The sequence below is a fragment of the Biomphalaria glabrata genome, chromosome 4, assembly GCF_947242115.1.
Source record: "Biomphalaria glabrata chromosome 4, xgBioGlab47.1, whole genome shotgun sequence".
Classification (NCBI taxonomy): domain Eukaryota; kingdom Metazoa; phylum Mollusca; class Gastropoda; family Planorbidae; genus Biomphalaria; species Biomphalaria glabrata.
The window spans coordinates 31,326,885-31,348,181 of record NC_074714.1 but is presented as its reverse complement, the minus strand read 5'-3'; the positions used below and the strand labels follow the sequence as shown (position 1 = coordinate 31,348,181).

The window sequence follows — 21,297 nt, the reverse complement described above, 5'->3', positions numbered from 1 at the left end:
AGTGTTGAATAGTTGCCTATAAATATTGACGTCAAGTTGTAAATATTCTAAGTCTGCTTAGAAATGATTGCAAATGACAGAATTCAAAGGTTTTGTCCATTAATTTACTATATAGTAAATGAAAACATTTTATTAAGACAAGGTACAAAATACTTACACACTTGCAATATATATAACAGTACAATATAATACATCTTACAAGCATAATATCACTTGCACCAGGAATACATTGACTTAGTTGTTCCTTACTTGAATGCTGTTCATGTTTCAAAAAGAAGAAAAGACACTAGTTTGACATCATGTGTAATTGAAACAATCACTAGACTTTTCTTTCAATATAATGGTACAATGTAATAAAAATGTATTTCCTGAAAGGACTGAGTACTGAATTGATTGCTTCAGCTAATCTCTTGTATGTTTTACCCTAACAAAGACTTGGAAACCTTAGCTTATAATCTTCAATTTGAAATTTGTTTGGTTTTAAAAACTTCTACTCATTTTCATCCTTACTCAGGACAGGATGGATGGTCTAAACAACCATTTTTTTTCTCATTCTTAGGATAAGGTATGACATAGGGCTGATATTTGAATGGACATAAACCTGAAAGAAAAATGCAAATGTTCACAATATCTCTGTCGTAAACTTCATTTGTGAACGTAACCAGTTAAAATAATTTACATATTTTTCTGTATTTTTTAAATTAGACTTCTGGAGGAAGACAGCAATATTTTATCTTCATTGAGTCGCAGCTGTTTGTATCGACTTGCTGATAATTTAACATCTGTAATTGACATTTGTTTGGATGTTGCTGAGACTGTCACTGAGATGCCCATTGCTTCATTGTTACCATGGAAAATATTATACAGGTAAATATCAAGCATTAACAGACATGCACTCATCTATGTAATTAAAACATTTTTAACACTTTTTTGTGTCTTTAATTATAATTTTGTTTTTTACAATACAGTAGAAACACACTTATTAATTTTTCAAGAGGCAGTCTGATTTGGTGCAGATAGCTAAAACAAAAAAATAGGCCAAGAATGAGAGATACCAACCTCTTTGTTGGTAGTTCAACCATTCATTAGATTATCATTTAATCACATTTTGTTAGGTGTTTCTTCATAACATCAGTTCATTGAATACTTATAAATATTAACAGTGTAATAATGTCAGCTGGCCAAACAATACAATCACTTCTGACACTTGTGCTGAAAATATTAAAACCTGCCATTTTACCTGCATTGCTTATTAAAAAGATGTCCCAATGGTGGACTCTAGGGGGTCGCATGTAAGTTTATTTGAAAACACAAACTCCTCTTTCTAAACTTGTTTCTTTTTATTTTTGGGATACATGATTTTGCTAATCTTTGTGTTATTGAACAAAATCACTTCAGAGTACTACACTATGAAGAGCAGTTGAATGCTAAATCTTGTGAGAGCAAAGAAAAAGAAAATGAGACAGATGAGGATGAGGAGGAAGAGATGAGTCGATCTTTGGTCATGCTAATAGAAGCGCATGATCATCTTGGCAGGTGAGATTTGTATTCCAATTACACCTTTAATGCTTTGGTTTTGTTAACAATGAATATCTAGTGAAATGTATTCAAAAGCTTCTGGCCTGATTTTAAGCAAAATTAAAATATATATAAAACATTTATGGAAGGAAAATAGTGGCTCCAAAATACCTTATGTCTTAATTAATTATTGGCTTTAATAAATATATCAGGCATATATAAATTTAAAAACATTGACAGAAAGAGAAAAACTTTCTATTTACATAACTAGGAATTTTTTAAAATCAGAAACACTCAAATTACTGGCAATTAGTTTTCTCTGAAAACTATTGTTACTCATTTCCTTTTCTAATAAAGAATTTAGATTTATTGAAAGGCTTGATTTTAAAACTCAATGCTTTCAAAACAACATTCTCATGAATATTTGGATCAAATGAAAATCATTGAAAAGTTCTTTTTTTTCTGACTTTATTCATACATACTAATCATTTGAATTGCCCCCTCCTCCTTCCAAAAAAAAAAAGAAAATAACTGCCAAACATTATTTGATGACTTATTTATTTGTTAACAGAATTAGACTAAATAAGTTAATAAATCCAACTGTTATAGTTAGAATGATTGCAAAAGATGTGATTTGATTTAACTATTGTTAATAGGCATGCCTGGTGTACAAGAGACAATGGTCTACTGCTTTTATTTACAATGTCTGTACTGGATAGCAAAGATCTAGAGGACAAGGATAGAGAAGATATTCATTTTGAACAGTGTGTTTACTGTCTCTATGGTCACCCAAACAAAAAGGGAAGAGCCAGGTATTAATAGCAACAAATTTATTTTATATATAATGTTTCGTAAATAATATTTCATGGGAAAATAAATGTTTGTACTTATTTCTTTTTCTAAGATAAAATGTTGGCCAATTTATTTTATTATGTTAAAAGTAATAAAATAGTTTTAAAAACAGGCCTTGCTAGTTAATCTTATTACACACAATCTTTTAGTTTTTGAAAATGAGAACTTATATTTTTCAAATAATTTGGTATCATTTAAGAATTTGTTTTATCATTTAAATGTAAGGATTTTATTTTTCTCATATCAGCAACAATAGGGATTGTGAATATTTAAAAAAAAAATAGCACTGTAATTTTATTTTGTATTCAAATTGTTTTATGTATTCTGTCTGTAATTTTATTTTGTATTTAAATTGTTTTATGTATTCTGACTGTAATTTTATTTTGTATTTAAATTGTTTTATTTATTCTGACTAATTTTATTTTGTATTCAAATTGTTTTATGTATTCTGACTGTAATTTTATTTTGTATTTAAATTGTTTTATGTATTCTGTCTGTAATTTTATTTTGTATTTAAATTGTTTTATTTATTCTGTCTGTAATTTTATTTTGTATTTAAATTGTTTTATGTATTCTGACTAATTTTATTTTGTATTCAAATTGTTTTATGTATTCTGACTGTAATTTTATTTTGTATTTAAATTGTTTTATTTATTCTGACTGTAATTTTATTTTTTATTCAAATTTTTTTTATTTATTCTGACTAATTTTATTTTGTATTCTAATTGTTTTATTTATTCTGACTTGCTATTGAGAATAAAATATGTTTTCACAAACCTTCTCTCCAGACACTTAACTGATCACAATGTGTCTCCAATAAGTCTAACCTGGGACAGAGCTGGCAGTTTATTTTTGTACTTTGCCCCTAAACAAGTTCCAGAATTTGACAGCTATAAGATCAAATCGGTCACTTCTGATGTGGAAAACCTGCTCAGAAGAATAGATATGTTAGTGCCTGATGAACTCAACCCAGGTAAAACAAATATTTCTTTAATTGAGCTATGATAGAACTATTTACATTTGTAAACCTTTTTTTTTAATATTTTAAATTTAATACCTACTTTCTACTATCATGGAATGTATTGTTTATGAACAATCTTGTTTATTTATTATAAGAAAAAAAAGGCCTCTATTTACTCTAATAACTTTCTACCTAATCTCTACTCTAAAACATCAGTTTCTGTCCAAACAAAACTACTTAGGTTCTAGATTATAAAACACCCAGTACATGAATCTATATCCTAATCCTACCAGCAATATACTCTGAGACTATTAATAAATCTTCTCTAACTTTTACTAGAAAAATATGTAACAGTTAATAATTAAGGATTCTCTAGATTTTCTCTAAAATTCAACCATCTTTTGGGTTTAATGATTAAATAAATTGATGTCGTTTGTGCCTTTTTGAATTTTTCAGATCTATTTTTACAATTCCTCTATTCAGCTTGCAAATTCATGGCAACTGGGGAAAACCTGGACATGGATCTATAAAAAAAAAACGTCTCTAACGATTTTTCTAGAAATTTGACAGTTGATGTATATCTTTGGGAAAAGAATAACTAGACGATGGGCCACACTGGGAAAACTCTTGTTTGACCATTATAATTTTTAAAACACTATCTTAAATTTATTCTTAAGTTTGGTCTTGAAAATCTTTATCTTGAACAGACATGTCAGTGGGTATTTCACCATGTAGGCCCTATTGATTAAAGAACATAGTCTTGTAAGTCTTAGATCCATAGGCCTATAATTAGAATTCTATACAATCTGAGTAGATTTATACATTCGCTTAACCAGGATTTTTTTCTTATGGGGAGGGGGAATTGGGTCGGGGTAAGAAAGTTCCTTTTTTTTAAAAATCTATCATTCATTAGTAATTAAAAGTAAAATAATGGCCGTTATGAAAGTCATCAGATACTTAAAGGAGGAATTTAAAATAAAACAAACAAGTTTTCTTATGTTACTTGTTTCATTACATGTATACTTGTATGTTGGTTCTAGCCCAGCATGTTTCAGCCATAACAGACTACATAGAAGGCATTTCCAACACAGCACCATGTACACCATTGATCAAGATACAACAGCATAAAGACCCATACAAAATGTGCAACCAAGTGTACTATCTCCTAGGAGACTTTTATTTCAAGAACAAAGAGCCAGCTAAAGCTGTCAAGTTTTATCAATTGGACCTAGTCTTAAACAGCAATAGAATGGATTCTTGGGCTGGACTAGCGCTAGCTAAAATGTATCAAATTGAACAGAAACTCAATTCAGTATGTTTGACCGTAGTCATAGACCATTTACAGATATTAATTAGACTAATACATCAAGTGTATGCTTAATACAATTTTATATAATTTATATAATTTTTATACCTTTCCTATTTCTTTTGGATTTGTAATTGTTTCTAATTATCTCTGAACATTGTACTTAAATGCTTAAACTATTTAGTATTTTGGCTTATACTTTTTTTTTTTAAAGTTTCACTAACACTACTGATATATGTATTGTATTCTATCCATTCATTTTAATCTAATAGGTGTTCAATGACATTCTTTTCACAGACTGAACTGAAAATAGAGGTGCCTATCTACAAAAAATCTGAGGCAGCTTTAAGATGTTTTAGAAGAGCTGTGGAGTTACAGAAAGGAAGTAGAAAGTTGTGGCTAGAGTATGGCTCATTGGCTTACCAACTTCATACTCATGCTTCCAGACAAAGCAAATATAAAGATTTGCTGTCCATAGGAGCTGAAGTGATTATGGTCAGTTTTATTTCTATATTGCTATGCTCTTTTTTTTTTCTTTCTGAGCATCGTATTTTGTGCTACCAGTCCTGAACATTTTTCTTTGTTTCTACATCCTCTATTTGTAATATACATTCTCTGGTCTGTCTCTTGTTTCTAGAATATTGATGTATTGATAAGCTTTTTTAAAACATAGATAATGCTTCTGGTGATTGTAACACAAAGTATTTGATTGATTGATTGATTGAAATTGTTGATTTCTAGAATATTGATGTATTGATAAGCTTTTTTAAAATGTAGATAATGCTTCTCGTGATTGTAACACAAAGTATTTGATTGGTTGATTTCAAAATCTCTGCCAGTTTGACTCTTTTCTTTTTCTCAACTTAGTACTGGTATGAAAATTCCCTATAGTATTCCAATACAATGCAAAAAAAAATGTAATATTTAAAAAATCATTCAAATGTTGTTATAAAAGGATCATCCTCCTCAAAATAGTTTGTATAGTGATAAACTATAATCCATAATATTGTTTTGTTGGGGGAGTGAGGAAATGTTTGATACAGAAAGTATCTTTTTTTATCTTGAACGCATCTAGATTGTGACAAATATTTTAAAAAAAAAGGCATTTTACAAGTTTTCTGTAAATGACTTTTGCCCACCCTTTCTTTAGGCTTCATCTATTTCTACATAGCAATAATTTATTCTGAATAACTAATATATTTTAATTTTGTTTATCTTAACCTAAGGCACAGAATACATACAATTCAATACAAAAAACAAATTATGTTGTTATTGATTTATGTTTCTTTCAGAACTCAATATCTCATCAAGAAAAAAGTTTACTTTTGGCCAAACAGAATTATTTGCAAGCCAGAGAGTGCCAGGGAGACGGGACAGAGGAAGATTGGTTAACTCATTACATGCTTGGCAAGATTGCTGAGAAGGAAAAAGAATCTCCAGAAGTTTATTTAGAACACTATAAACAGGTAACTCTACTCTCTCAGACATTTTTTGTTTTATTTTGTGTCAAGATTTTTGATGTCTTTAGCTTGCTAGCATCAAAATATAAAATAATCACTAATGCTTTTTTTTCACTCCAAATTGAACCTAAATTTATTATTTATTTAAAAGGAAACTAATATATTTTTTACTTTGCTAACTCTGTAAAAATATTATTTATAAAAAGTTTGATAGCTCTATACCATTGCTACAAAAAAATTTTTGACACACTCTACTCTAGAGATGCATTGAAGTATAACTGTTGTGTATTCCATAGGCTGCAATCTGCTTACACAATGAGGAAGCTGTGTATCCCAAGAAGATTCAATTTGCTAGCATACCTCCACACTTAGCTCTGGAAGCACTTGAAGTTTTCTATCGCCTACATGTCTCAGCTCTTAAGTTGGTTTTGTACAGTCCCAGCAATGAACATCTGCAGCTGATTGACAAGTATGTCCAGGAGTCTCTACAAAGTCCTTTTGTTAAATGTGATGAGAAACAGAAGTCAATGGAGCAAGACAGGTGAGTTGACAAACTTAAAAGGAAACACAGGAAACAAACGTATGTTAAATGAAACAAGAAGGTAACATAGGAAACAAACGTATTTTAAATGAAACAAGAAGGTAACACAGGAAACAAACGTATTTTAAATGAAACAAGAAGGTAACACAGGAAACAAACGTATGTTAAATGAAACAAGAAGGTAACACAGGAAACAAACGTATTTTAAATGAAACAAGAAGGTAACATAGGAACTAATTTTAGCTCAATGAAACGATAGGTGAGTAGACAAACTTATTCAAATGTTCAGTGGAGGCGCAGTGGCTGAGCGGTAAAGCGCTTGGCTTCCGAACCGGGGACCGAGGTTGGAATCCTGGTGAAGACTGGGATTTTTAATTTCGGGATTTTCGTGCGCCTCTGAGTCCACCCAGCTCTAATGGGTACCTAACATCAGTTGGGGAAAAGTAAAGACAGTTGGTCGTTGTGCTGGCCACATGACACCCTGCTCGTTAACCGTAGGCCACAGAAACAGATGACCTTTATATCATCTGTCCCATCGGCCCAATAGACCACAAGGTCTCAAAGGGGAACTTTACTTACTTTTACTTACAGTGGAACAATACAGGTAAGTATAGAAACTTAGTAGGTAATATAGAAAAAAATATTTTGTATGTTGAAAGGACAGTTTCAGTTACCATTTGCTTTGGCAGTAATATCATGTCATCAGCATTGCATCCACCTTAGTGCACTACACTTGTACACTATTCCATTGTTTGTAACAACTAATGTTACTTGTAAAATCCTTATCTGAATATTATTTTCAAATTCTTCTGTGGCCAAGTAGTAGCCTAGCATCTTGTTTTTTCTAAGCCATGGTCATTGATTCACATCATTATTTTTTTTTAAACAAAATGTTTTACAATGTTTCCTTTAGAACAATGTCATTTGATTGGTGTAAGAATTGAATGTTAAAAGTTTTGAAGTTTATGTTTAGGAAACTTAAAGGTTTAGAAAAGTTTTGAAGTTTTAGAAAGTGTAAGTTATGATTATTTAAGTTTAGGATGTGTATTTGAACAAGTTATGATTATAATTAAGAGATGTGAAAATATGAAGCTATTGGATATATGCCTCCTTCTGTCTCAGAAGGAAATGGATGCACCCAGGGTAGGGGAAAGATTGAAAAGAAATATAAAGGCTGATAGAAATGATTCATCTAATGTCTTATTCCCAACATTCACTTGCTTTGGCAGCTGCAGCATATCTAAACAGCATAATAACTATGTTAGTGGGTAATACTTGATGGTTCAATTAATTATGCATTCATTACTTTAACGATTTTATATTCATAACTTTTGCCTCTTTAACTGTTGTATTGATATATCAAAATTTTTAATTTTTTAAAAATATTTTTACTTTGCAATTTTTTTAAGAATATCAAATTACAGTTACATTTAATTAATCTACATTTAAATACTTTGAATGCAAATAATTTAAAAAAAATCGTAAGCTGAATTATTGACATTTCACATTAAAAATTAATTAATTAATAAATAACTTTATTAGCTTATGACAATTAGACTTCAATACAAGCATAACAATGCCTAACATTTTGAAAAAGCTGATTTATTAACCAAACATTAGAATAAATAAATAGACTTACGAATATTCAAATTGAAAAACTCTAGCTCTGCTTGTGTCTGTTTACATAATGCTCAATTGATACTAATGGTTTTATCTACAGAGATGGATCGGCCCAACCAAAGCTCACAGCTAACCAAATGGTAGCCAAACAGAAACAGATCTACCACAAAAATCCACTGGACCATGACTACTCCAAGCACAAAAGTGCTACTGACTCTCAGTCTGATGTAGAGGAAACCAAACGTCAGCCCCTAGCTCCACCCCCCACACAAGTAGTACATCTTGATGATCTGGAGATGAGGGAGAGAGAGAATCTCTCATCTTATGCTAGTCTCCCTGAACTGGCTCAAGTTAAAGTGCCTGAATCAAGTCAACAAGAGCAAGTTTCAGTGACAAATGATGACTTTCACACACCAAATACAAAGAGTTATCCTGTAAATGAAGCTATTATTACTAAGCCTGTGATGCTGACATGTGACTCTGAGGTCAATGGTGACATGAGGAATCACAGTGTGGATATCATGCAACCCTCAGGAGACAACGGGAATAAATGTGAACAGAGTGGAAGTCAAGTTGACATAAGCTATGGTGTACTGCAAGGTACACAGAGAAATTTGAGTAACAATCATAAAATACTTTGTGACAGTAGAGATACACAGAAAAACTCCCAAAGTTTAATGAGTGCACAACTCAATGAGACTGAACAAAACAAGTCTGAGACTAGTAGTGGGGATGCCTCATCTAGCCTTGCATCTAATCAGTCCCTTCCAACAGTTTCTGAAGCTGTTCCCCCTGAAATTCCTACTGCCTACAGTGACATTACTAAACAAGCTGTAGACAGCAACACAACAAATTCAACTCTCAAGATGGATGGTGCTGGGGACAGGAAAACAGAGGAAATCAGAGTTGTCCAATCACCAGGAAACAAAATGGTTGTTAATGATGAAGACGTGTGTAATAAAGAAGAAAAAGAAATGACCACTGAGGATATGAATGTAAATAGTACAGCAGAAAAAGAGGATAATGTGGATGTGAGTATCAAACAGGACAAAGACATTAATATTGAGAAGAGGTCCCAAGAGGAAAAAGAATTGACACATATTGGTCATGTTGAAATGGGTCTTGAGGAAAAGATTGGAGCTAAAGATGTGAACATAAGGAATGAAGAGAACAAAGAAATGACTAATAATGATGTAAGGGAAGATGAAGATGAAAAAATAGTGACCAGTCGTGATTGTAATATGAAAAATGAAGAGGAGAACAAATGGATCAATAATGAGAAAGTGGAAAAATCTAATTGTTTGTCTGACATGGAAACATCAGTATTAGAAGAAAGGAAATCTGAGGAAGTTGCTGATGAAAACATCTGTACTGATATTAATGTAAAATTGGCAGCACAGTGTAGAGAAAGCATTAATGATAAGGAAATCTCAGATGTATTAACAGAACAGTCCCAGAAACCAGAAGTTATGAATAATACAAAAGAAAGTGAGAAAGAAAGAAAAGAACCATTTTTCCTGAGAGCTGAAATCTTGACCAAATGTATTAGAGGACTAGAGTTATGTGCAGAACGGTACAGTGCCCATTACAAGTCTCTGTACAGACTGGCAGACATTTACTATTTCTCTAAGGTTGGTATTTAGCTACAGTTACTTTCATACTTTTATATACATCAGCATGGTGGCTAAATAATAAAGTACTAAGCTATACACTAATACTTTTATATACATCAGCATGGTGGCTAAATGATAAAGTTCTAAGCTATACACTAATACTTTTATATACATCAGCATGGTAGTTAAATGGTAAAATACTAAGCTATACACTAATACTTGTATATACATCAGCATGGTAGTTAAATGGTAAAATACTAAGCTATACACTAATACTTGTATATACATCAGCATGGTAGTTAAATGGTAAAATACTAAGCTATACACTAATACTTGTATATACATCAGCATGGTAGTTAAATGGTAAAATACTAAGCCAGTGTTTCTTAAACTTTTCCCTAAACTGAACACTTTGCACATACTGAGTATTTATTGGAAAAGTTTGCTTTTTTTTTCTTAGAGAGATTGATTCACATGGTGGCCTACTAGTTAATTATTCATGTAGTTCATTAACACCTATTCAGACCTTGCGAAACCCTGGAACACAATTTGGGAAACACTGTACCTTATCTTTTCTTATATAATACAGACGTTACTTCAAAAAAAGAAGATTACGTCCTATGCGTCATGCATTTAGTCATGAATATTAACCAATGACCTAAATTCTGCCAAGTCACTGGTTTTCCTGACTAGCTCAGGCAACCCATTCCATGCGCTAGGGAAGAAGGAGTATTTGTACAAATTTGTCCTAGCATATGGAACAAGGAATGTGCCTTTATCTTTGTGTCTTTCTGAGTATTTTATTAAATTTTGTTTCTGGATTTGAAGATTATGGTTCAGTGTTTTATGTATAATTGCTACTTTACTTTTAAGTCTTCTATCTTGAAAGCTTTCTAAATTTTGTGATTTTACTAAAGGTGTTACTCTAGTCAAATGTGAATATTCATTTGTTATGAATCTCACTGTTCTATTTTGTGATCCAGTTTCTTAATGTTTTCTTGAGTTGAGGGGTCCCAAACAGAGGATGCATATTCTATTATTGGCCTAACCAAGGTTAAATAACATTTTAGTTTTATGTTCTTATTTGATTTATAGAAATTTCTTTTAATAAACCCTAATGCTTTGTTTGATTTTTTGATAGTTTCATCAATATGGGGATTCCATGACAGTTTTTCAATTATTATACTAATATTATAATAATGATAATAATAATAAGGCTTGTTTTCGAGTCAGAAGATTAGTGAGAAAAGGAGTATTTCCCGTGGCTGTGCAGCCCCAGCTGTGACATATTTTGCCACACCCAGGGCAAGCATAACCGCATGTCCGCAGGTGGTCCATTTAGATTTTCTTTTCACCATCTGCGCCTGTCCTCGGCAGCAAATTTTCTTTTGGTCTCAAATGTGTATCCTGCTGCCTTTGTGAGTGCGGTCTTGCCACCGTATGTCAATGATGGAGCGCAAGCATCTTTGGTGAAAGCGCTCAAGTAGTCTTAGTTGCTTTCTGTATAATACCCATGTCTCAGATCCATATAGAAGAGAACTACCACCTGGTAGACATTGATTTTTGTAGACAGGCAGAGTGATTTATTCCGCCAAACTCTCGCCTGAAGGCATCCAAAAGCGCTACTGTAATAGACACACTAATGCAACAAGAATCTCAATGAACACATTGATTTTGTTTGTCTCTTTACTCCAGCATCTTGTTATGAATCTGACCCTTTTTTACACACAGTCCTCACACACTTTCCATGCTGTTCACTCAACCATGTATAATGAAGGTCAACTGGTCACACAGGCACACACACTGCACTACCCGCCATTCAAAACACATACACTTACTATCAGACTACTGGCTCTGGCCAGACAGTTATCAGCTTCCCTTGAAAGTGAGACGTCATTTGATACTATACTACCCAGATATGTGAAGTGGTCTACCACTTTACAGGACTGTGTAGGTTTTATTTGGATGACTTCTGGAACGTGACTTCTGTTTTTCCGATATTTATAGATAAACCGTAAGAGGCGGCAGCATATGCTAATTCGTTGACCGCGTTCTGGAGATCATGTTCATTGTGAGGTAGCAGGGTGCAATCATCGGCATAGAGCTCTTTATGACCATCTCCTTTGTTTTTATATGGGATAGTAGACGTCGAACATTGCAGTCAGAGCGAAACCTGATGTAGATGCCTTCGTGCAATCGCTGCCTCAATTGACCCAGCATTATGCCAAAGAAGATAGCAAATAGGGTAGGAGCAAGTACACAGCCCTGGTTCACGCCATTTTCTATTCGGAAGTGGTCAGACAGGTCACCATTGTGTCTAATTTGGCCTTTTTGTCCTACCTGAAGCAGCTTGAGAATGGATAGGAACGTAGGTGGGCATCCCAGCCTGGCCAAAATCCTCCACAAACCATTGCGACTGACCGTATTAAAAGCCTTGGTGAGGTCCTCAAAGGCAGCGTATAGGTTTAGGTTCTGCTCTTTGCATTGTTCTTGTAGTTGTTGCAGAACATGTCAGGTGTACCTCTACCGGCTCTGAAGCCTCATTGGCTCTCAGATAACACCTCATCCACTAAAGAGTTGTTTAGTCTGTCGAGCAATACTCAAGCAAAGATCTTTCCTGCTACTGACAGAAGTGTAATGCATCGATAGTTGGAGCAGTTAGACTTGTCACCCTTTTTGTTTAGGGATATGATTACGAAATCTTAAAGTTCAGGTGGGACCACGCACTTCTCCCAGCATAGAGCAAACAAATCTGTTAGCCTCTCGGTTAGGGCGACACCACCCATTTTAAATATTTCAGCCAGAATCCCATCAGAGCCAGGTGCTCATTATAATTAACACCTAGGTATTATGGGTTTTTAGTCTGTGTTACTGGTTTACCATGAATAAGATAAGTGGAATAAATTTGTTTTAGTTTTTTTTTGTTACTCTTAATAACTGACATTTTTCTGGGTGGAAAGACATGCTCCAATTCGATTCCCATTTCTGCAATTCATCTAATTCTCTTTGTAAAATTTCTGTATCTGATGTTGTTTTTATTGTTCTATATATTATGCAATTGTCTGCAAATAATCTGACTTTTGTTCCTGAACTAATGCAATTAGGTAAATCATTAGTAAATTAAAAATAGTAGTGGACTTATCACTGTTCCTTGAGGTACACCTGAGTTTACTGTTATTGGAGTTGATTTAGAGTCATTCCTTATTACAGAAAATCTTTAATCCACTGATGCAATGGACCATCAATGCCAAAATATTTTAATTTTTTAAGCTAACTATGGTGGTGAACTTTGTCAAAAGCCTTGGAAAAAATCTAGTAAAATAGCATCAATTTGCTCACTATTATCTAAACCTTTTGAAAAATCATCAATTAGTCCTATTAGTTGTGTTTCAAAGGGTCTATATTTCCTAAAGCCATGTTGGTATGGAGTAAGGACATTATGTTTGTCTAAGTGGTTTATGATGTTGCTACATATTATGTGTTCTAGGATTTTACATGTGATGCTTGTAAGTGATAATAATCTGTATTTTCCTGGGTCAGATTTTTCTCCTTTTTTAATAGGGGGGGGGGGTGACATTAGCTTCTTTCCAGTCCTTTGGTACTCTGCCCTGGTTAAGAGATGCCTGAAAGAGTATTTTGAACACTGGTGCTAGTTCATTGCTTAGTTCTTTGAGTAATCTAGCTGTAATACCATCAGGTCGAGATGCTTTATTCGGTTTAATGTTTGCTAATAGTTTTTGGATTCCCTTTTCTTGTACTTCTATATCTTAATGGTACTAAGCTACACACTCATATTTTTATATTCACCAGCATGATGATAATTTTTTTTTTTTAATTTAGAATCTACAGAAAGCAAGAGATATTCTGTTAGGCAGGCCAGATTGGCTGGACCAGTCCCACATGCCTGCACCTGGTCTGTTTGCTGAAAGAAAACTAAGTAATTTTTTCCAGGTAATTTTTTTTTACTATTCTTTCACATTTTTGTTCATTTCAAGTCATGGCCATAAATACTTCACCTAAAATATTCTTTTTGTTTCTTATTCATTTTAGGGCCTATGGAAAATTCCTATAGAAGATATTGATAGATCAGGCTGTTTTGCTTCGCATGTCCATAGATCAGTTGTTCTCTTATTGAAAGTACTTGCTGATCTAGGTGACTTGGAAATGTTGAAATATATAAGAACACAACTTAAACGTACTCCTGATATTGGCAAGTTAGTAAACATTTTATTCTAGAACAAAGCAGATTTTCTTGTATTTTAACTGTAAACCTTGTACAGCTTTAAAAAAAATGACTTCACTCACAAAAAGTTGTTTTACTAGGAATATGACAGCAAAATGTTTTCTTTCTCTATTTGTGTAGAAAGTATTTGAGAGATGCTGAACGCTTAGCGCTAGCTGATGAGGTGATTGTGAAGTGTATAGAAGTGGTGAACAAAGAAATGGATGCCAGTGATAGATGGAGTGAGAATCAAAGAGAAGACAACTTGGCTAATGTTTACCAGGTCTGGTTGATGGCTAAAGGCTCCAATGTTTTGAAGAAAGCAACAACAGCGTTACACAGAGCATTTAAAACCATGATGAAAGGCAGAGTAAGTCATGTCTTGTAGGTGTCTCTAAATCTAAATCTGTTCTTTGTCAGCTAGCACATTTGGATGTGGATTTTACATTTAGTTCTAATTATCAAATCAGTTAGTACCGTAACTCTTTTAATGGTTCATTCACAGTATGCAAATAATTTAAAGGACACGCATCTTGTAATTATAGAACTAAAGTAATTGAGTTTGAGTCTTCTTCTTATCTTATAAAAAATACAGGTGTTACTTCAAAAAAGAAGATGATTACATCCTACCCATATCCCTAGGTCAATCTAGTCAAGAATGTTAATCAATGTCTTAAACTATGCCAAGTCATTGGTTTTCCTGGCAACCCATTCCATGCTCTAATAGCACTAGGAATGAAGGAGTAGTTGTATAAATTTATCCTAGAATATGAAACAAGGAATGTGCCTTTATCTTAGCCTCTTTCTGAGTATTATTGTTCTTGTACTAGTTATGTTTCTATGCAAATTGAAATCCTTCTAGCTGACTGTTATTTACTTGTCCTTGTTTATTTATCACACTTAAAAATTCATTACATATATGTATCTTTTTTAATAATTTGTGCTTCTATAATATATATCACAGTCTAAACGAGGACTCAAGACGCTTCAGTTCAGATGTCTTACGCTTCACCATTCATTTCAGCCCGGCCATTTCATCCTTGGTCTCTTCATCTCTGGTCATTTCATCCACTTATCTTTTTATCTAACAAAGAGTAATTGTAAAATTTGACATCTCTTGAAAGAGAGCTAATATAAAAATTGCTTTTGCATGAATAATTTAGATCAGTAAGATAGACAGGCTATTGATCATAAGTACAGAAGACCATCCATTGATTTATATTGCTGTACAAGTTTGTAATTTTCTTGGCCAGTTTTGCATATTTCTTCTTTGGACACAATTTATAACTTAAATATTAAAATGGGGATTAAAACAGAGCATTTATAGAAGATATGAATCAGATCCAGAGGATGGTGGAAGTCAGCATTTATTAGAATAAATAAAACATCTCAAGGTTAAAAATGGTGTGCCCATATTCAAGAAAGAGCAATAGGTAAATAAAGATAAAGTGAAAGATGGCCGTCAGGAGATAATTTATTAGCAGCATGTTCATAAGTATTCTAATCGTTCTCATCTCTCAAAAGATTTCTACTACTTCCAGAACACCTTGACCTTTGATGATGACCAAAGATGAAATGACCGGTCAGCATTATTAAATAATAAGTTCCATGACTTTATTTTGGGTAGTAGTGTATTGTCTCCCAAATCACTTGACATACTCAGATTTGGAGGTGCCTCAATGCCTTTATTGGAACACACTGAAGAATCAGTGTATAATATATTTTCCTTGAGTTAATATTTGAGTTTAATGCTTTCAAACTCAGTTCAATAAAACAAAAAATCCAGCCATGATCAAACAACAAAATATAAATTCTTTATATAGTCCAGCATTAAGATTTGTCTGTATTGCTTACAACATTTTTAGTCTTCTCTTTAAGCTTCTATCTTCACCTTCGATCTCTTTCTAAATAATTCTAAATTATGTTTGTTTTTTCAATTTTTTCCCAAGGTTTTCTAGATGATTCAGTCTGGCAGTATACAACTATTCCCCTTTACTCAGTGTAACCTAATAACTGGTCAGCCCTCTTCTCATGGCTTGCGCGATTAGGCATGACAAGTCCCCACTTGCCTGCCTTGGGCACTGAGACAAAGCTCTCTTTTCTCTCACACACTGATGTGTGACTATTGGTTGATAACATCTCTGATCATCAGTGAATTATCACATCTTGAATACATCTGATCTTGATTGATCACATCTCCTTGTCTACTTCCACTCACTGTTCATATTGAGGAAAGATCACATAGTCTTGTATGTGTCTTTAATGTAGATACAATCAAAATAAAATAACAATTAATCCAATGACTGATTCTTGGTTGAGGTCTTGCAGAAACTTGTTTTAGTTTAAACAGTAAGACATACAATGCTCAAAGGCTATTGGTCTGATTTTCGTAACTAATTTTAGCACTCAAATTTCTCTAAAAAAAGCTAAAAAATTGAAAAGCCCTTCCTGCAATAGGAATTAATTTATGGTGGAGAATTACCTATGTTTAATTCACTTTTTATTAATCTAACAGACAGATGTGAATAGGTTAACTGAAGAACAAGCCATCTTTTACTGTCAAAAGAATTTGCTTAAGGTGACTCAGGTAAGACATTGTTTGGATCTTGTTCTTGTCCTGTCTTGTCCACTGGTGACTATTTTTACCATTGCTAATTTTTGTTTACAATTTTATATTAAAATTAATCTAATCTATTTATTATTACATGGCAGTATTAATAAATTGAGTAGATATTTACTAGAATATAAATTTGATAATGTCAGCTTTAAAACTCTGAACTTCCAGTAACTGAGACATAATAAATATGGCAGTATTAATCAATATTGTAAAAAAAAAATAATTTTTTATTTGACTGTAATATTTCATTTGGCTGGAAATACCTAAACAACTAGAACTGTGTCTTAGACTCAGAATTATTGAGCAGGATTAATGATGTCACTTTATCAAACTATAAAAAGCTATTAATAAAAGCTTGATGTTTGAATTTTATTTGTTTTAATTTGTTACAACATTTGTCAGGTATGTTATTCCTTTGTTCTTATCTTCAGTCTCCAGTTCCTGTCAATCCTCAAGGTAAAATGACTGCTGATCAAACTAAAGTAGCAGCAGAGAAAAGTAAATCCACTCAGTTAGCTCCCTTGTCTTTGATGAACAATGTAAAAGAAAACTTGAATGTCAAAATAAAGGATCAAGCTGATAGAAATATTCCTCAAAGTGAAGGTAATAATGTCTGTATAGAGATTGGGTTGACAGTTATCTACACAGTAATTACATTGCTACTACAATAAGTTAATTGAACAGCTTAAGTCTCGATAAATTCATATTGAATACATTAGTGTTTCTCAAACTGTGGGGCGTGATGTCTTATTATGAGAAAAAAAAATTTGTAGATTCCAGGAGAATAAATTTTGGAAGTTCAGGATGCAGGAAAACGCCTATTTGTGGCCTTTGCACATGCTTACAACACTTCCCCCGACCCTTTTACAGGCTATATGGGAAACCTGCTGCCCCTCTAATACCAGAGTTAACTTTTTCTAGTATACAAAACACTTTAAAATTATCTACAAAACAAACACCATCTTTAATGTAAATTTCAATTCCTAACAATTAGTAAATACTGGTACTCGTATTATGCAAAACAAATTAAGTTGTTTTATAAACTGGTGTCTTTTTCTTTTTCATTAAATTCTTAAAACCCTCCCAGACCCCAGATGGGAGCTTACATCAAACCAGAGCTGAAGGGGAGGGGGCATACAATTTTATTTTTGGAATGGGGAGGGGCATCACTGTTAAAGTTTGAAATACACTGAAATACAATCTACATTAGCCAGAAATTAATGTACTAATATGTTTGTGTAGAAATTTGTTGAATGCAGTAACATGAAGTTTATTTAAGTAACATGAAGTTGGTTTTCTTGTAACAAGGCTTAATTGTTCATATTTTCATAGCACATACAAACGTGTTGATTCCTTTTCAAATGAGATTTCTTTTTATTTGTGAGTAATTGAACATATTTATTTTATCTCCTTAAATTTAGCTGTTGTACAGATCACTAGGGAAGATAAAATAGACAGCTTGGCAGTTAATTCTAGTGAGCGTCTGCAAGAAATCTCCAAACCAAATAGAGATGAATTAATTTCAGAAGCTGCCAATGATGTTAATACTAATGTATCCCATGTATGTAATACTACATCAAGCATCACTGGCCCTCATGCATCTGAAAGTGTTCAATTTACATCTCTGAAAAATGTAGCCATCACCTGTCAGGGTGAAAAGGAAACTAAAGAAGTCTCCACCTCCCAGCAGCCATGTACCATCCAGGACTCTAACAAGCTGGCTGTGCCAGGAAAGTCAGACAAGGACAAAGTGGAAACTATGGTGATCAATTTAATAGAAGAATCAGACGTCCAACATGAAGTGACTGAAGTGGCTTCCTCTCCAAACTTTACACAGATATTAGATGATGATGAGGAGGATGTTATAATTATTAGTGAATCTGACTAATATGATTAAGTACAGAGTTATATTGTTATTAAGATTCAGTACAGTAACTATTTAGCTACCTCTCCATATGAAATGTCTACATTTCATGTCCATAATATGCATCTTAGGGTTGTTGATTATTTGTTGGAAATACTTGATATAAACACTTACCTAACTTTGAATAACTAGTGAATGTATTGTTTTAATCAAACAATTATCTAGATCTTATCTTATATATTACAGATGTTACTTCAAAAAAGAAGATAATTATGTCTTTTGCATTTCATCAAGCCATGTATGTTAATCAATGATGCATGTTATTCAATGACTTTTTAAACTTATTTATAGGGACAAATGATGACCAACCTATTACATTTGATTGGGAAAATATGATATAAATTATATTTAAGAATTTGTTGTCAAAGTGAAATGAAATAAGGTATATAAGGATTGTTCTAAATTTGCTTTCAAATGGTTAGCTTTGGATGAACTATTATGTTACATGTTTCATTAAAACTGTAATTAAAAACTGAACTGGCTTCTGGCTATGTTTTTATTAAAAATAATTTTCCGTTTAATTTTAAAAAGTTGTAAATTTAAAAGAAAGTAAAAATAATTCTCATTACAATCCCAGTGAAACTAGTTCAGTTCTAGGCTACACAGATATTGTTTAGTGAATCATTCTCACATACAGTGTTTAGTGAACATAGTTCACAGTTCTAGCCAACACAGATACTGTTTAGTGAATCAATCTCACATACAATGTTTTGATTAAGAAAAAAAATATATATAATCCATTTTTTCAGAGTTGTTCTGTAAATCTAAGTTTGATTTTGTATAGCCTCACCAGATGATTCTCTTTTTTTTTAAACAATAGTTTTGTAATGATGCCATTTATATATATATATATATATATATATATATATATATATATTAAAAGTTTTCATTGTATTAAGTAAGGCATTATTATTAATAGTTGAGAAATTCAGAATTGAGTTGGGTTTTTTTAGACACATGAAATTTCATGTATGAATCACTACATTTTAGAACATTCTCCTATGTCTTAATGTTCAGATCTGTTCAAAAAGGTCAAGGAAATGTCATTCTAGCTATAAAACTATTACAGATGAAAGTTAAATCAAAGACAAGGTTCTATAGAATTGAGCTAGGCATCTTATACAAGACATTTTAAAATCATGAAGTCATATAAAATTTAATCAGGAAATAATTATGTTTGGCATTATATTTAGTTGGTCATTTCACTGTCTTTTGCATTGTAGGCCTATATAAACACAATCAGCTCCGAATACTTAATATTTTAGTGCTGCACAGTCAGTCTTGATCAAGACACTGAGCACAGACATCTTGTTTTTTTCAAATTAATAATGAAGCGCAAAGATCTAATACAACTTTAAGTCTAACTCTCCAATGAACACAGCTCACATTCCAATAAATTGAAGGAAGGGGATTACATTAAAACTAAATTTAAACAATTCATTGGTCATAACAATGAATGGTTATATTTATTTATTTATTCTTGTTTTTTCTCTTACAATAAATTAGGATTAAGATAGCGAGTAATTGAGAAATGCTGTGTGAGCACATTGTAGGATAGGCACTATTTTTATTCACTATTTGTTGGCCTACTAAGTCATAATGTTTTGTTTTGTTTTTTTCAAAAAATGCTTTGAGGTTGTTGAGATTTCAAGTTATAAAACATAAAAAAAAAAAATTTGATTAAAGAGGATTGCCACCACTCAAAGCAGAGGAGACCAGAGACATTATGTTGACATGTTAGAAATAGATTTACTATGTGTGTGTGAGTTCTTTTAATTTATCAGCAGGGTTTGAACTTGAGTCCACAGCAGTCATATGCATGGGCGTGGCCAGGATTTTGTTTGGGAGAGGGCCCCTCCCCCCCCCCCCCCCCGGCGCGGAAAACAATTATATATATATATGTATGAGTGTGTGTGCGTACATAATTAATCTTTATTACATTCTTTCGGAAGACGTTTATTATGCCCTAGAATAGATTCTTCCTGGAAAACTTGTAGACTTCCTGCCCTTGATAGCAAGGGGGTCTGGGGGAGCTCGCAGTGCTCCCCCACCGCGGGGCAAAGCCCCGCTGCCGAGCACTATTTCTGGTATTGAAAGCCAACAAAATGCATATTCTGAGGTATCTACAGTGCATTATCTTGCTATTAAAAAGTTTTATTAACCTAATGTGCTATTCTTACTGACTTAGACCCTCTTGCGTCGTTCGGCGCATTTTCCGACAAGCTGTTTCCGCAACTCTTATTTTGCGTAATTCATTTTGTCGGAGAACATGTCCCGCAAAACCTCATGCGACACTCTGTCACAACCTTACTAAGGGTTCGACTCACAGTTCGGCATATGATTTCTTTGATTTAGACCCGATCTCTATAACTGACTCCTAAAATCTGTCTTAGCCATCTTTGTTGAGCCACATTTAGTGTTTTTCAATTTTGGCAGAAGACTATTCACACTTTATTAATGGAGCCCAAGCCACTGGTAGAAATTTGTAACCTTTCTTGACTACGCTCTAGGAATTACATGCCTGTATTTTGCTTTAGATTTTATATCGAAAAGGAAAGTTTTTTCGTCAAAATCATCTGTTGAGGGGTTTTAAACTAAAAATTCTCTGGAGTTTTTTTGTTTTTTTTTTAATTCAAAACCCCATTTAGGTACGATCATAGAAT

General features: G+C 32.8%; 1 protein-coding gene across 2 annotated transcripts in view; it reads left to right on the top strand.

Annotated features, from left to right (window-relative positions):
- LOC106064397 (calcineurin-binding protein cabin-1-like) overlaps nt 1-19,111 on the top strand; it is a 42,609-nt gene extending 23,498 nt beyond the window's left edge. Inside the window, exons 17-32 of one of the 2 annotated variants that reach the window (XM_056025658.1) lie at nt 706-867; nt 1,399-1,536; nt 2,175-2,330; nt 3,159-3,343; nt 4,372-4,643; nt 4,935-5,132; nt 5,930-6,103; nt 6,394-6,638; nt 7,868-7,906; nt 8,359-9,889; nt 13,712-13,822; nt 13,922-14,085; nt 14,235-14,463; nt 16,609-16,680; nt 17,142-17,313; nt 18,132-19,111. In XM_056025658.1, coding sequence (XP_055881633.1) covers nt 706-867; nt 1,399-1,536; nt 2,175-2,330; nt 3,159-3,343; nt 4,372-4,643; nt 4,935-5,132; nt 5,930-6,103; nt 6,394-6,638; nt 7,868-7,906; nt 8,359-9,889; nt 13,712-13,822; nt 13,922-14,085; nt 14,235-14,463; nt 16,609-16,680; nt 17,142-17,313; nt 18,132-18,598 — 4,315 coding nt within the window. In that variant the 3' untranslated portion in view covers nt 18,599-19,111. The remainder of the gene's footprint in view (nt 1-705; nt 868-1,398; nt 1,537-2,174; nt 2,331-3,158; nt 3,344-4,371; nt 4,644-4,934; nt 5,133-5,929; nt 6,104-6,393; nt 6,639-7,867; nt 7,907-8,358; nt 9,890-13,711; nt 13,823-13,921; nt 14,086-14,234; nt 14,464-16,608; nt 16,681-17,141; nt 17,314-18,131) is intronic. The other variant, XM_056025659.1, reaches the window with a different exon arrangement.
- Nucleotides 19,112-21,297: the final 2,186 nt, after the last annotated feature.